Source organism: Clupea harengus, chromosome 3, assembly GCF_900700415.2.
Source record: "Clupea harengus chromosome 3, Ch_v2.0.2, whole genome shotgun sequence".
NCBI classification, from domain to species: Eukaryota; Metazoa; Chordata; class Actinopteri; order Clupeiformes; family Clupeidae; genus Clupea; species Clupea harengus.
In genome coordinates, this window is record NC_045154.1 from 23,220,154 (window position 1) to 23,236,644 (window position 16,491).

At 40.2% G+C, this 16,491-nt stretch overlaps 2 protein-coding genes across 3 annotated transcripts; both read right to left on the reverse strand.

Annotated features, from left to right (window-relative positions):
- Positions 1-1,640: 1,640 nt before the first annotated feature.
- Positions 1,641-4,465, reverse strand: isg20 (interferon stimulated exonuclease gene). 2 transcript variants are annotated; one of them, XM_012814234.2, is made up of 4 exons: positions 4,361-4,465; positions 3,173-3,863; positions 2,837-3,037; positions 1,641-2,501 (listed from the first exon to the last, which is right to left on the reverse strand). In XM_012814234.2, exons 2-4 carry the CDS (start codon positions 3,836-3,838, stop codon positions 2,313-2,315), a joined length of 1,056 nt encoding a protein of 351 aa, XP_012669688.1. In that variant the 5' UTR covers positions 3,839-3,863; positions 4,361-4,465; the 3' UTR covers positions 1,641-2,312. The 2 variants fall into 2 exon arrangements, with proteins under 2 accessions (XP_012669688.1, XP_031420932.1); XM_031565072.2 differs by lacking the exon at positions 4,361-4,465 and adding an exon at positions 4,162-4,300.
- A 2,131-nt stretch (positions 4,466-6,596) lies between these two features.
- Positions 6,597-16,312, reverse strand: pdia3 (protein disulfide isomerase family A, member 3). Its single transcript, XM_012842510.3, has 13 exons — positions 16,015-16,312; positions 14,884-14,962; positions 14,664-14,781; positions 14,443-14,550; positions 14,128-14,257; positions 13,877-13,993; positions 13,089-13,214; positions 12,657-12,839; positions 12,205-12,313; positions 11,638-11,766; positions 7,385-7,464; positions 7,236-7,293; positions 6,597-7,122 (listed from the first exon to the last, which is right to left on the reverse strand). Exons 1-13 carry the CDS (start codon positions 16,146-16,148, stop codon positions 7,009-7,011), a joined length of 1,485 nt encoding a protein of 494 aa, XP_012697964.1. The 5' UTR covers positions 16,149-16,312; the 3' UTR covers positions 6,597-7,008.
- Positions 16,313-16,491: the final 179 nt, after the last annotated feature.

A 16,491-nucleotide genomic window follows, 5' to 3' on the forward strand; every position in this document is an offset into this window, starting at 1 on the left:
ACTGTGCTCCTGCAGCTAAACCTCCCTAGTGGTCAAGACACCAAATCATGGTCCATAATCCAATTCTATAACTGTTACCAACGCAATCATTGCCCAGTGTCGCAACGAGCCATGGGATGAGGTCAGGTCCGGCAGATGAGACATCATCTGGGGTGGGGCCTTTGGAGATCCAAAGCCCGTTACACAGAACTACATAGGGCGTATCTTGGATGGCTAGTGGGGAAGACACAGGTGTTTATCTGTCCTTCACATGACCATATGCTATCAAAATGAATTTGAGGATGGTACCAAAACTGGTTGCCTATAAAACCATACCTCAAAAAGTGTCAAATTGTTGCATAGTGTTACTTTAATAAAACCACAACATATAGCACACGTGATTCTCTGATTTGTTATATGTTAGTGTAACAATATGTTAGTGTACCGGGATATTACTAGGTCTAAACAGTAAGTTTGAGCCTCCGTTGTCTGTGTGTGGGATACTGGTCACACAAATTGATATTTATTGGCCTACCATTGGTGATATGTATGGAATCAGAGTCATGCAATTCTGGCAAAAGCTTCAATGAGAGTACTGGTTCAAGTTCATTTCATTTTTGGACCCAGTGTTAACTGTATTCATAATCATTTTATTTCCTCATCTAACTCCACATTAATCTATACAGGCAGAAGGATTTAAAAGCAGGAGTAACAATCAGGGGCTGTGGTGTGGCTCTTGCACGAGTGCATTTCTTCCTCTCCTCACACAGGGCACCTTGTCTCAGCTAATGCCAGGCCTGATCCAACAGTTGAGTAGGCTATCGGTGGACTAGTAAAGAATTTCTCCACAACATGAACACAAAGACCTTGTGTATAGACATATGGCCAAATTAATTTCTTGAACCCATAAGTAAACTTAAGAAACGTTTTAGTACTATGGATAGACATATTATATGTGCATTTAATATTTACGATCAATTAGTCAAAAACTTGTGCCTTAGTCTTCTGGATTATGATATGGTGAAATCTTCATAACATATAATAACCAAGTCATTTCTCACTGTTAAACAATGCTAACACACTCTATTTTCAAAATGCTACAAATATGGTGCATCAAAAGAACATTGAAATGGATTCAACCACCATGTCAAGTAAAACCACAACATCAGACCAACTATGTTGGCTACTGGAAACTGCAAATAATTGCAGAACCAGCATGATTTACAAAGAAAGCTGCATCAACTCAGTAAGGACTGCTTGTTGCATCTAACATGCTTGAATGAGATATTGGAACATAGAGCAAATGCTGCCATTTGTGTTATAAGGAGTCAGATGCATTTAAGACAGAATTTTGCATTCAGTTTCTGATTTTGCAGGGAAAGTCAGTCTGTTCCCTCCCTTCCACAAACAGGTAAAAAAAACTGTAACAACATAATAAACATTACTGTAATGAGAGATTTTAAGGGAATTACTCACTAGCCGCAATGTAAAGGCAGTCCAGTTTCAGGCCATTAGTGTGACTATCTGACTGAAAGTCTTACAAGTTCCATTTCCTAGATAGACTAGAGTATGAAGAGATGACTGACTGCCTTTAAATATATATATGCTTATTCATTTTGTAGTTTCTATTGCAGTTAAGCCAAATGATTTTTTACACAATGAACAATATTGTAAAATACTTTTATTCATAAATAATCCTATATGATTTTACCACAACATACCATGTCTTAAATAGAACATTAACAAATGTTTAAGTTAACATTAAGTAGCAGACACCATCATTATCATAATTGCAGTGTTTATTCCACCACAAATGTAACACTGAATAATAACCACATTAGTTCATGGATTTAATAAACAGTGTGCACGTAACTGCAAATGTTTTGGTATGTGAAGGTGACAAGTCTTTGATGCTTTACATATTTAATTAGTTTTATATAATGACCCATCTTCTTTCAAAACGTTACTGAGGCATGCCGATGACACAGTCTGACAGTTCATGTGGTTAAGGCATCAATTTTTTTAGTTAATTAAGTAATGAGGACACATCTTGTGCAACTTGAAACTCTTTCACCATATGTGAATGGGCTCAGAAATGCATACAGCTGAGAAGTTGTGCTCTGCAACTCGATGGAAAGTTACGAAAGTTCTACTGGCGTTTAATTCATTTTGTGTAAGTGTCCAAAAACAACACTCACAATTACCACCTGGCTACAGCCCTCATCATCTGCAACATCAATTTCAGAGGATACTGGCAGTGGAGCACACACCCCTGTTTGTCATGTGCTCCTCCTGTACACAGTAATACAGCATCATCAGACCTCTCTGCCAGCTCACTGGCTACAGTCCATATGCTCTGGCCAGTACTGGTCCAACATGTAGTGGCTGAGTGAAGGGACGGGGTCGGGCTTGGGGTGCCCCGACTCCTTCTCAGCATCCTGCTCCCACTGCTCCTCCACCAACTTGTAGAGATCGAGCGCAGCCCCGGCGTCTTCCACCGAGCAGTGCCCTGCCTTCCCAATCTGAGAAAACACAGATCACAGAAATGCTACTGAGGGGGGGGGGGGGTCGACCCTTAACCAACAGGTTTGATGCAAATGCTTTATCTTGAATGAAATGCCATGAAATGTGCTGTGAAACTAAGTATGGCAAGGCAAGTGTTCTTGTTTGTTACTAGATGGATTTAGCTGATACATCTGAGACAAACCTCCTAATTGTCATATCACACTGCTGTAACAAATACGCTCATGAATTAGTGAAATTTGTGATGCAATTCAGTTATTCAACTGCCACTAAAATTAAACTGGTGAACTGATGAGGGGCTTGCCAGTTTAGTGCTATACAGTCGAGACCTCACCTGAATATTTCTATTGAGGAGTGTTTGTGTTAGAGTCTTAAGAGAAGAACCAGCTTTGTAGGGCAAGCCGCATTTCTGTAGAAGTGCTCGAGATGACAAAGTATCCCTTATCATATGCCGTGGATGAGAGAACCCCAAGACCTTAAAGTCATTGTGAAGAGCATGACCAATCACCACCTTATCCTTAATGAGGGTTATGATCTAAGGACAAAAAAAGGTGCACAGATAGCGAGCATGTTAATACTGTGAAATTTCAAGGAATAGCATACACCTTCCCACATATACACAAACACACAACAAAACAAAACTTTAAAAAAAAAAAAAAAAAAAACTTACCTCAGCCCTGGCCTTTTCAAAGGGAACTGCATTCTTAAGGTGCTGCTTCCTGATGCCACTCCAGCGAGTGCGGTAGTTTGTGACAGGTTGGCTTGGTTGAATGTACTGGTCATATAGCACATCACCATCATAGTTCAACACACTGCAGCGTGCCAGCTCACTGCAATGACCCTCAGGACCAGTGCCCACCATCTCACAGTCCAAGGCCACAACTTTGACACGGCAGCTGCCAACGCAGGGTGAGCATCGGCCACTGGAGGATGGGCTGGCCTCCGAGGCAAAACCACTGTCCAACTCCCAATATTCATTGAGTGGAAGAACCCTCTTCTCAACACCGGGCTGCAAGTGATCAACCGTGTACAGTTGGACACCTGTGCTTTTACTGGAAACAAACGAGACAGCGTCACCTGGCCCGACAGCATGTGCACTGACTTCTATCTTATCTCCTTGAATCTCACAGACTTTCCGTTTCTTTGCAGAGCTGGTTGGTCCATGAGCTTCACGGCTGTCGTCTGGCTTATCTTTAGACTTTCGTTTTGTGGCCTTCCTCTTAAACTTCTTGCATACTTTTGAAGTACTAACATTATGTGTCCGAGGCTGTACATTTAGTGGGCCCCAGGAGGAAAGCGTAGGTATTCCACCAGATGTGATCCCTAAGCCCGACATGTTGACTGTCTGAAATAGTTTACATCTGCCAGATGAACAAACAAGGAGACTGTTAGTAGCATAGTATAAGCAACGATAAACAAAAACTAACTGAGCTCTCACTGATGTCTCTAGCTAGCCGGCTAGCTTTCCACGAGTTACTTAGCTAGCTAGCTCACATGTCTCCGCATGTAACGCATCATACGTTATCACAATCAACGTTACATGTCTTGTCGTTTCAATATATGTGAATGGCAACGTTAACGTATACTTATATTACATTGTTTTCTAACTGTGAAAGAGACTCAACAACAGCGAAGAAAATGTAGTTAATGGCAAAGCACCTTCAGTATCACAGACTTGAATGGTGCTAACGTCAGCCAATGCTAGCTAACGTTACAAGGACCCCCATATAACTGGTTAAAAATGCTATTCTGACCAGATACATTTTCTAGTGTGATTGTTTCTACAATGATTTTAAACCTATCAAACAAGAGGAAATATTTGCTTTCATGCGTAGTACGTGCACTATTACATCCCTACCATAGCAGACACGTGGACCCGGATAGTAGTGAAGGCTGGAATAGAACAAGTCCTGGCAAATCTAAAGCTGCGTCGGTCATTGGTCCATTCAAGTACCTCCTTGTGATAAACAACGTCAGCATATGCAACTAGCACGAGCAGGGGCATTCCAGCGAGCCGCCAATCAGCAACACCGACAGTCAAACCCAACCGAATGCCTAGCGGTAACCCAAATTACTTCAGAAAGTAACGTTGCTGGCTGTCATTCCGAGGTAAAGGTGTGTGTGGCATGTAAAAGTCTGAAAGCTAAGTGTAATGTAATGAACGGTTTGCCTGTAGCTAATTAATATTGGAGCGTGCCAGAGTGTTGTTGTGCATCAGTGAGTGACGCAATGCAGCTAGTTTTCCTTATTCTACATGTCAATGTTACTTCTGTGATTAATATTCGAATATATAAAGGTGCCTGTGTTAGTGCACAATTCTGTTACTGTGTTAGTGCACAATTATTCGTTTACCCATCGTAAGTGAATCGTCAACATGACTATCTGTTTTAAACAGTAGGAATGTGACATTCAATGGGGTATACATTGAGAATAGTTAAACGTGACCAATTACACAATGTATTGTATTGTACACACTTGTATTCCTTGAAAAACGTATGGGCCTTAGCAGAACGAATATCAAACATCGTAAATAAACATGAACATGATGTAATCAGAGAGGAAGGAAACATGCTAAACTGAAATACTGGCTTCTCCAACAACAATGCAACAACCAGTATATTCTCCTTTTACATTCTTTTAAAATTTCAATTCTGGAGCAGAATTTCTGTGTGTGTTTTGGCCTGTGTGATCCCACCCTTTGCCCATTTCTCTAGTACCATTTTGACACTGGGTTGCCAGATAAGAATGTGAACACAGCATGCGACCGCCATGGACGTAATCAGAAGGTTGCTAGTTCGATTCCCTGTCGAAGCGTCCTTGAGCAAGACACTGAACCCTTAATTGCTCCGGATGTGCAGTGTGCCATCAGTGTAAATGTAAAAAATGTGTATTCATCCTTGTAAGTCGCTTTGGATAAAAGCGTCTGCTAAATGACTAAATGTAAATGTAAGCAAAGGAACTGGACCAACAGAGATGATGTTTGATTCTACCCAAGCAAAAAAGCCTTGGCATCCTTCTAAAAAGCTTATTTTAGATTATCTTATCTTTGTAACCTCTACATAGCGTGTCTGTAGACAGCACAATATAGACAAAAGTATACCAGAAGTACCTTATGAAGTGTGAAAAACTCCTCACAGACTTGTAAAGGACCATTTATTTAGTCTAAACAGGCAAATAAATCTATAAAAACAAAAATGGCAGAGTGAAGCGACTCATATGACCACTATAAATTAAATGATTTACATGTGCTTTGCAGCTAGTTAGCTTTGTCTGCAAACAGGTAGGCTAATGAAAGACTTTTGATTTTTATTGTCGTTTTTGTTCATTAGGTTTATTCATGATGCATACCCGTTTCCTAAAATCCTCCCCCATCAGGAGTTCAACACGATATGTTTGCACTTACATGATAGGGTTTTCTCATCCCTCTGGAAAATCTCTCACACAAGTGTTTGTAACCCATTTCCTTCTGTGAAGCGCAGTGTTACCTCCTAGTATGAAATGCGCTGTATAAATAAAGTTTGATTTCATTTAATTTGAACACTCCACAAATAAGTTCTCATAAGAAAACTATAGCCAACATTACCAGTCTTCCATCTGACTGCATGGTTGGGGTGGGAATGAGAACAGAAAACATGGTCTATATGTGACACAGGGAACTGACAGCATTCTGCTTTTCCACAGATCTACGGTCATGGTTCATTTTAATGGTGTTCATGTTAGCTTTAACCAGCAACAAAGTGTATAAATCCATAGAAGATAGAAAAACTACTATTGCTAAATCTTAAAGCTTGCACTTGCCGATACTGGTAAGTATCAGAAGATTTACACACTCATTTTAAGGTAATAGACATGGTCTACAGACTTCTTTGGCCCTTCAAATAGTTCACTTTAATGTTAGCCTTAGCCTACTATTGCTAAATCTTCAAGCTTGCCCTTGGCGATACTGGCAAGCATCAGAAGATATGCGTGACCTCATCTAGAGGTGGCAGACATGGTCTACAGACTTCTGTCCCCTTGAAGTTCTTGCATTCCCTTGTTCAACTAGAAGAAAAATATTGCAAATGTTCTCTTCAGACAACATGGCGATACAGCAATTGGTTTAGTGGGCCTTTTATTTCACGATCCTTCCAAATGTACAAAATGAGACAAGATACAAAACAAAATAAAACAAACCAAAGAAAAAAAAGCAATTCACCAACACCCCCATTTTTTTCAGAACACAAAACAATGTGTGACTGGATACTGGTCTCATCACCAAAGTGCATTTTTCCATGGTTCAGAGCAAGGGAAAAATAATCTCGATTTCAAAAGCAGTCCACCTTTTGAAGACATTTTTAAATGAGGCGCAGCCCGGCCACCACCACAGTCCACAGTGTTCCCAGCAGGCCAAAGAGAGGGCTGCCGTCATGACTTGGGTCAGAGCATTCTGTAGATCTCTAGAAGCGTGGAATATAATTTAGTTCTCCTTTCATAACTCCCTTGAGTGCAGGTTGGCTGATGATGTGTTTAGAGCTCTGACTTCTTCTTCTTCTTGGGCTTCTTCTCGTCTTCCTCAGCCACCACAGGATTGGTGGCCTCCCTCTTCAGGTAGGAAAGGAAATCAGCGACCTCACGACCTCCCTGCAAAAGGACCAACACGTCTCATCAGGAGAAGCATATGGAAAAAAAAAAAAAAAAATCACATGAAACGCTGTAGAGGTATTGTGTAACGACTGGGCGAACTGAAAACAAACCTCATATTTCCTTGGACTGTTTTTCTGTCCAGCTGGAGAGAAAAAGATTGTGGGGAATCTGAAAAACAAGACATGAGCAGGGGTCAATTCAGAGCTGTTTGACTCGTGTGTCAACTGGTCTTAGAATTGTTTAATTTTTTTCCTCTTACCCCCGAACTTCATATTGCGAGGGTACGTCATTTGCTGTCGCATCCATCTTTGCAATGACGATGTTGGGGTCATTGGCAAGCTAAAAAAATATGCAATAACATGAGTTACATGGACACTAGTAAGAACACACATACGTACATGATCAATAACAGTCCTACTACATCCAAAACATGATTTTTAAAACATGATGGTTAATGCATGAATTAGAATGAACAACTCGGTACATTTTAGATGGAGTAGGTGTGAACTCAGAGTGTTGCTGAAACCTCACCACTTTTATTTCAGTTCAGCTGATGGTACCAAAAACCTGCCTCAATATCTCTACACCGATACTGAAACAATACCACAACAAAAACAAAAGACATTGAAAAATCTAATCTGACTAGAAAATGCTTCTCACCAAGGAGGTGTATCGACATTTATATCATAAATAATTTGATTATTGTAAATAATTACATCAAGTTCATAGTGTTATTAAAGCTTTTACATGGTATGCAGTAAGCTTGCAAGTTATGGTAAAGTTAATGTTGCTAGTGTGTGCGTTGTGTTTGCCACATTGGTAAATTATCTAAAAAGATGAAGCCAAATTAAACAGTCATCATTGCCCTTGTCAAACTCCTATGATGAAAAAGGTTTGCTCGTCACAAAATTAACCACACTCGTTTGACTTATATTTGAGGGCTTGGGCATGATGCAATTACAGTATGTCATCCCTAACACTCGCTAACCATTCACTCTGAATTCTCTATACAGGTCAGCATGTCTGTTGGAACATTGGCTCCTTTGGTCTGAGTAGTTTTAAAACATCTTTCACAGACAGGCTTTGTTGTGTTTGTGGGCTTGCCCTGACTGTCAGCTGTGTAAGCAAAATAATGCCATATTTCACTTTGTGTATCTGTTTTGTCGAGAAGCTGTGGATGGTTGGCAACAGCACTTATATTTGCAGCCATGCCTCTCCTTTTGTCACACTGATAGCTGCAGCATGCCTAGTAGAAGAAAAAACTAAATGTTGGCACACCCACTATCAGGGCTCGAAATTAACTTGGCTGGTAGATGAAAAAAATTACCAGCCAATCATATTTTTTACTGGCCAAAATTAAACCTGGCATTTCAGACCTACTCTGACATTGTTTGACTTAAACAACCTTTACCTATGATTTCAATATCATTGTTAATCACTCTCAGAATGGATTAAACAAAATCAACTAATTTTACTTTTTTAAATAATTTATAAATTCAATTCAATTTTATTTATATAGCCCCAGAACAGTACAATTGTCTCAAGGCGCTTTACAGAGCCCAGAGCCTGAAAGGAAAAATAAAAAAAAAACTTGTGTTGACAATAATACAACTCAATTCCATGTACTTGATGGCTGGTTTCCCTGTAATGTAACTAAACAGCCTGGTATTGACGTTGTTTCTGCCATATCATTTGATTTTGCATTGTTGGCTGACGTTTGTAGCTCGCTAGTCAATGGCAACTCCCCATGCTAGCTAGCGATAGCTAGCACGCAAAAATTAGTTAGCTTAATTTATCGGGAGACGGGAGGACAGGGGATATCATTGCACAACAATAGTGGAGACAAGCTCGAAATCATATTATCGATAGTTGATTTTCTTGTCAGCCTGACAAGGAAGTATAAAACTTATCTAATGATGGATCCAGTAGGGTGACAGGCTAGGATAGCTAGCTGCTTAGCTGCTGCTAACATCATTCAGAGACAACAAACTTCTGGATTCTAGCTGACAGGTGACCGGTTAAAGCCCACTGACGTTTACCTTTGCGTGTGGTAAAGTAAGTTAGTCTGTTTCAACTTTTGATTCGCGCTCAAAATATTAGAACTTTATAAACTTTGTATTCGCGGGCAAAATATTAAAACTTTGTATTCGCGGGCAAATTGTTATATAGAAATTCTTAGAACTCTCTCCCACTGTTCGTGTTAACGTTGCAAGCGCGAATCAAAATATTAACCATGACGGGAGCGGTAGTCGGGCGCTGTACTCCGCAATGTCACTCGCCAAGTGGCGGGGCATCGGACACAATTTAGTCGCCAGCCCAAAAATCTACACGCCATTGGCGCTTGGCGGGTGCCAATTTCGAGCCCTGCCCACTATGCCTGCAGGAAGTGGTAGCAGAGCACAGCAAACACACACTGCCCTAGTTCCGTTCTGCTAGCAACAATAACCCACAATAACCCCAGGAAGTAAAACGAAACGAGGAAGTAAAATTAGTTTGTTGTATCAAATGAAAGGTTTTTACAACAAACAACCCTGTTAATCGACTGGGTAATATAAAAACCTTTTATATGCAACGAGTTTTATTGTTCCATTTGTCCTAATGATCGGGAAAATAGTTAAAAGCGTGTTTGAAAGTTATAGTAGCCTATTTGTCATTATAAAGTCCTAATCTGTCTACTCGCTAGATCAGACTTTATAATGGTATTTTGTTAACTGTGCATTATATTAACTTGCTTTAAAACAAGGTAAGATATAGTGAGTTAATTTTAAGCGTACAGGATACTTTGATAATGACTAAGATGTAGCTGAAAATTGACAATTAATATTACTTTCATAGTAACATCAAAATGGGTTAAAAACGATTCACTGATGTTACAAAAGTATGATTTTCTTGTTTAAATATAGGGAACACTGACTAAACAGGCATCATTGTAAATATTGTAGTAAGAAACAGTAAAACACACAACAATCTGCTGATAAAAGGATTACGTCTTCAATAAAGTTGGTTGAACATGTTCAGAACACTGTAAAGAAAGGGTAAAATATGTTTAGCAGTCATTATTCTGGTCATTCACTGTGAAAAAACACTTGACACACAGATCACACAGGCGAAAATGCATTATCTTCAATGGCAGGGTATTGCCATGTGACATGTATCACTCTTTGCTGATGAAACTAAAGATTGTGTCTCAATGAAAGGGGGGTGGAATATGTTCAGGACACTCCAAACATTAAATAAAATGTGTGAAGTAGTTGAGATTTACGTCCCTGAAGGCTCCACAATACTTTAAACATAGGCCTACACACAGGCGAAAATGCATTGTCTTCAATGGCAGGGCCATGTGACATGTATCACTCTTTGCTGAAAAAACTAAAGATTGTGTCTCAATGAAAGGGGGGTGGAATATGTTCAGGACACTCCAAACATTAGATAAAATGTGTGAAGTAGTTGAGATTTACGTCCCTGAATGCTCCACAATACTTTAAACATAGGTGATCAGACAGGCGAAAATGCATTATGTTCAATGGCAGGGCCATGTGACACGTACGTTTAAAGTATTGTGGAGCACTCAGGGACGAAAATCTCAACTACTTCACACATTTTATTTAATGTTTGGAGTGTCCTGAACATATTCCACCCCCCTTTCATTGAGACACAATCTTTAGTTTTTTCAGCAAAGTGTCATACGTATCACATGGCCCTGCCATTGAAAATAATGCATTTTCGCCTGTCTGATCACCTATGTTTAAAGTATTGTGGAGCCTTCAGGGACGCAAATCTGAACTACTTCACACATTTTATTTAATGTTTGGAGTGTCCTGAACATATTCCACCCCCCTTTCATTGAGACACAATCTTTAGTTTTTTCAGCAAAGAGTGATATGTGTCACATGGCAATACCCTGGCATTGGAGATAATCCCTTTTCACCTGTGTGATCTGTGTGTCAAGTGTTTTTTCACAGTGAATGACCAGAATAATGACTGCTAAACATATTTTACCCTTTCTTTACAGTTCTGAACAAGTTCAACCAACTTTAATGAAGGCATAATCCTTTTATCAGCATAATGGGGTGTGTTTGACTTTTTCTTAATACAATATTGTCTGTTTAGTCATTGTTCATTATATTAAAACAAGAAAACCATACTTTTGTAACATCAGTGAATCGTTTTTAACCCATTTTGATGTTACTATGAAATTAATATCTCTGATAGTTTAAGAAAACACGGGGCTAATAAGGGACTTTTATTTTGAAAAATCGTAACCGGAAGTTGCTCGAGCTCATTTGCCTATAGTTGCTCACTGAACGCTGCTCACTGCCCTGATACCGCACATCAACGCCACATCATACAGCTCTCATTCTTAAAGTACTGGTACTAATAAAAAAGGGGTATAGTACCATTTTAAACAGCTGGGTATTGCGATACATTTTTAGTATCAGTATACTGTGCAACACTAGTGGTCAGTCTCATTTCATAATGCTTCTGATGGGAAACTGATTTTACAATACGTACCTTTTCTCCCAGTTCGATGTATTTGGGCTCAAGGCTCTTGCAGTGACCACACCACGGTGCGTAGAACTCGATCAGGACATCCTTGCTATCATCATTCACAATGGAGTCAAAGTTCTCAGCCACAAGAACCTGTAGGGTGGAGCAGGTAAGGTGTAATAATAACAATAAGAACAACAACACACCACCATACAAGAATATATGTTTGCAATGTCTACTAAAAATGCCGTCACTGCAGCTGTCACAATGTTTACATTCAAGTCCCACTGGGGACTAAACTGCTATGGAACACTGAACAAAGCTGCAGTGGTATAAATGACTCGCTGTATGGCTTGACTTCAAGCCATTTATTAGCTATAAGATTTAAGGTGTCATGTTAGCGCCAAACTTTTAGATATAGGAGCACGGAGGGGGTTACCACCCAAACAAAACCTGCATGGTCAACTTTGAAACTGTATCCAGATGAAACTTTGCTAAACAGTGTTGCAGAGTTGTTGCACATGGCCCAGACATTACTGGGGGCATTAAGCCCTAAAGAATTATTTAACTTTATCTCTATATCCTCCTTACCTTGACTGGTCCATCATTGTTTTCGGGAATGGGCTCAGACTTCAGGTAGCGCTTAAGATTCCCATCAAAGTAGTCCTGCAGGAAACGCTCCAAGGCCTTCCCATCACGGCTGCACAGGAAAAGTGAATTTCAGAAAATTCTGTGATTGGAGTCTCTGACAATATTGTTATTTAACACTACACAATACACAGTGCAGGTAGATACTGTCCTGCTGGGACCACTTTATTCCATTTTTGCAAGGATCAGAACTGAGAAAACTTGATATACTCCAACAGCTTTACTTCTGAACAGTCAGACTAATAAGGTCATGCCAAAAGTCCATAATCTTGATCAATGGTGCACTGATACACAATGAAACTGACACAGAAAGCCACTCCTACCCAAAAAAAAAAAAAAAAAAAAAAAAAAAAAAAACACACCACAATCTAGAACTCCGATAAAATGTTACTTACGAGAACTCCTCCTGCATTATATATTTGTCGCCTTTGGCTGTGCGGATGCCCACAACAGGCAGTTCCCCAGCGCTGCCATCCATACCCATCTCTGAAAGGTCCTGGCTGAAACTGTTCTTGTTTGCCACAGCAAAGTTCAACGTCTTTCCCTGATCAAGGAATCCCTTGGCTACCTTCATCACTCTACAGAAAAACATCGGAGTGAATCACATTTAGTCATCAAGCAATTTAGACATCAAGTGATACAGTGGAAACAGACATGGAGGAAGACATTTAAAAGAAAAGGTAGGTATGTGAGCACATTCAGTAAACACTGGATGAGGCTGAGAAAGATGGGTCCAACTGGTCCAGGTAGCTACTAGTCAGAGAGGCAGAAATGTTCCTGTCAATATCAATCACAAAGGGATGTGGGGGCAGAAAGGTTTGAGTTACCTGTTCCTCCAGTAGTTAGAGCCCTTGGGGTTCTTCTCATAGTCAACGTCGAAGTAGGCCACCAGCAGGTCCTTCCCCTTGAGCAGGTCCTTGTTGTCATCAGTCATGTGGGGGCACATTCCAAAGCTATAAAATCAAGGGAAAGAGCAATAAACATCTGAATGTAGAGAAAACACTTCCATCATCTTTCTAAAATGCTGAACATTTTGGATTTGTTACTTAGTTACTGCAAAGGGTTTCAGGGAACAATGCTGATAACCCTAAGTGCTATAGAACTGTGGTATTCAAACAATGGAATGGGCCCCATCTAGGGGGGTGTAAGTGAACTGCAAGGGGGTGGATTAAAATACATTTAAAAAAAAAAAGGTATAATATGTGCATCATTAGATTGTATTAAAAGGATTGAGTAGAAAGCAATGAATAGGTTTCTGCCAACCTGTTACAAGCAGACATCTATCAACAACTTGGCTAAAAACACTCCAATGTATGCATCAAAAAGAAATTCTAATTCTACATAAAAGAGTACAAAAAAATTGACTTTATACCAAAGCATATATAACAATTTCTGTATGTGTGTTGAGGAGTGTCTCCTTAAAAAAAAGTTCAAATAACAGAACTAGTGACACTACAAATCAAATCACAGTGGCAATCACAATCAACCAACTGCAAAATGACAACTCAGAAAGTAAATACACAAACAAAACATGCTGCATATTTACAGATTAAACATCTATCCCGGGGCAAAATACAGTTTTCACAGGAATGAAATGACTAATGTGTAAACTTACATGCTGTCCTGAATGAACTTCTTGATCTTGGCATTGGTGAATTTCTCCTCACTGAACTGGACACTGCTGTCTTCAAACTTATTGGCCAGGAGTGGTGGCCGGAAGAGAACGACACCCCTGCAAAACATCATGACAAATCAATCTAATACTAAATTGAATTCCAAGATGGCTGCTCACTTCTAACTGCTGAATCAAAGAGAAAGCAAAAGTGTTGGGGATGACTGAAATGATCCGTTAAAACAGCTACTCACTCTCCCTCAATGTTGTATTTCTTCAGCAGGTCCTCGTTGTTGGTGTGGGCAAAGCGGTAGGACTCTCTGAGGGCACTGGCAGACTTGAGGTACTCTGCCTGGGCTGAACTGCCACCATCAGCAAAGAAACCTGAGCACAGAGAGATGGATATCTTAATAGATGATCATTCATACACAATTGCTATGACTGTGGGTTGTCACAAGTGTCGTATTTCATTTGCCTTGAGAACAAAAGGACCAACACAATGATACACGGAACTTTGGATTTTCCTGTAAGAGGATGTGTATTGATCTTTTTGTGGTCTACCATCTTACCCACGACACTTGCATCACGATCTTTTGTATACTTGTCAAAGTCTGCTTCTGTCTTGATCTCCACTGACGCTGGGCCTGCCTGCTTCTTCAAGTGACTAACAATCCCATCTGAGACAAAAAGCAGCAGAAACTCAGAGGAAGTAACACATCAGAAGTAGATACCATAGAGTTGAAGAGAAGGTGGCTAAGTAGGGGACTCCAATCAATCATACTAAGCGCACCTGCAGTCCGCGGTCCATCATAGGCCCCTGATTCTTCTCCATCTCTGAAGATCTTGAGGGTTGGGTAGCCACTCACTCCATACTTACCACACACGGTGGAGCTGACTGTGCAATCGACCTTTACAGAAAAAAAATGTTTTAGTTTTTTTTTAGGCAATGGCATAACTGGTTTCAATTTCATAAATAAGTGGAAAAAAGTGAAAACACTTATTAAGAGTACCTTTCCCAGGGAGACAATTCCTTTCAAACGGGTAGCAGCAGCCTCAAACTCAGGAGCAAGACGTTTACAGTGTCCACACCTATGAAGTTAAGTGATACAAAATTAGGTTCAAAATCTGTTACGAACCTTAGGCAATGAACGTAAAGGTTTGATGTGAAAAGTTAAAACTTAAGCGAGGGTTTCACAACATAAATCAATGGGGAGAGGCCTTGCTCAGGTCAGTAAGAGAACTAGTTAAACTAGAGCAACGTAATATCTAACGTGAGCCAATGAGAGTCGGACACCGAAACTCATGTGACGAATCAGAGCATTACAGCGATTGGCGGCCGTGCCCACAACTTCGCTTCTTCCTTAGCAATTTGGTTATTCGACATTGTGGCTAGCTATCCACTAGAAACTAAGAAATTAAAGTTAGTTTCTTCGAACAGTACAACGTTTTCTTGAAAGACAAAATCACCCGAAGGAGCAAGAAACTGGAGAAACGTATAAATACCTCAATATTGACAGTCGCACTCACTCGGTAGTTGGCTAGCTATACCAATGAAACATTACGAACTAGTGATGGCTAGCTAAGTAATTGTGGATAACAAGTTAATTAACTCCAGCAATGGCAAACGACACGCAGAGAAAGACGCACACCAAACTAGCAATATAGGACTATAATATGACACCATGCAACGATTAGGCTGCATATTGTAGGGAAACCCAGGTCTTTCAGAAACCTCACTAAAGAGGAGTCTGTCAGCTAACATCAGCTCTGAATCAAATGAATGCTTTGCGCAATGTTAGCACTCACTAGCTCATAGCGAACTTCAACTTTTCGATGAAGGGACTACCAACCTATTATCAAATCAAACTAATGAATGACGGGGAGCGTCAACATTTAACCAGTTAAGTTATCTACTAAGGTTACTAGTTCGTGCGGAAACCCTTGCTAACAGGCTAACAGACTACCGTTAGTTAGCGCTTCAACAAGCTAACGTTAATTTAGCTGGACTTTTGCCTCCGCTGCGCCCATTTCATTCATATAAGTATAACGCTACCATATGAATATGTAACGTTACAGATCATAGCATGCACAGTGTAAAGTGGTTAGGTACATATGAAGCCTTACGGAGCTGCCAAACTCACCATGGTGCAAAGAATTCCACGAGGATCATGTCGTGATTTCCAATTCTACTGTCAAAGTCGTCATCTGTGAAATCGAGCACATCACTAGCCTGAGCAGCAATGGCGAGAAAAGCGACAAATAACAACTTAAGCATTGTTCGATGCTTATGTGTCTCCAGTGCATGCAACTGGGATTCACCTTTTTTGAAAAACACACTGCAGAGGCACAGACACTACTCAGGACCAGCGACGCAAGCAGTACCGAAAGAGAAACTCCAACAAGCGGTACGGATGTGCAAACCGGAGCTCCTCAAAGTAACTAAAGTGTGGCATCTCACCATTGGATTTTCAGCAGCGTCATCGTCTTTCAATCAGCCAATCAGAGTACGCAATACATTTCCTTGAGGAAGCAAACACATCAGGCCATCATCATCATTCTTATCATCAAGATAATGAATGAGCGAAATTGAGTATTAAAATCAAAAGCGTATTTTGGTA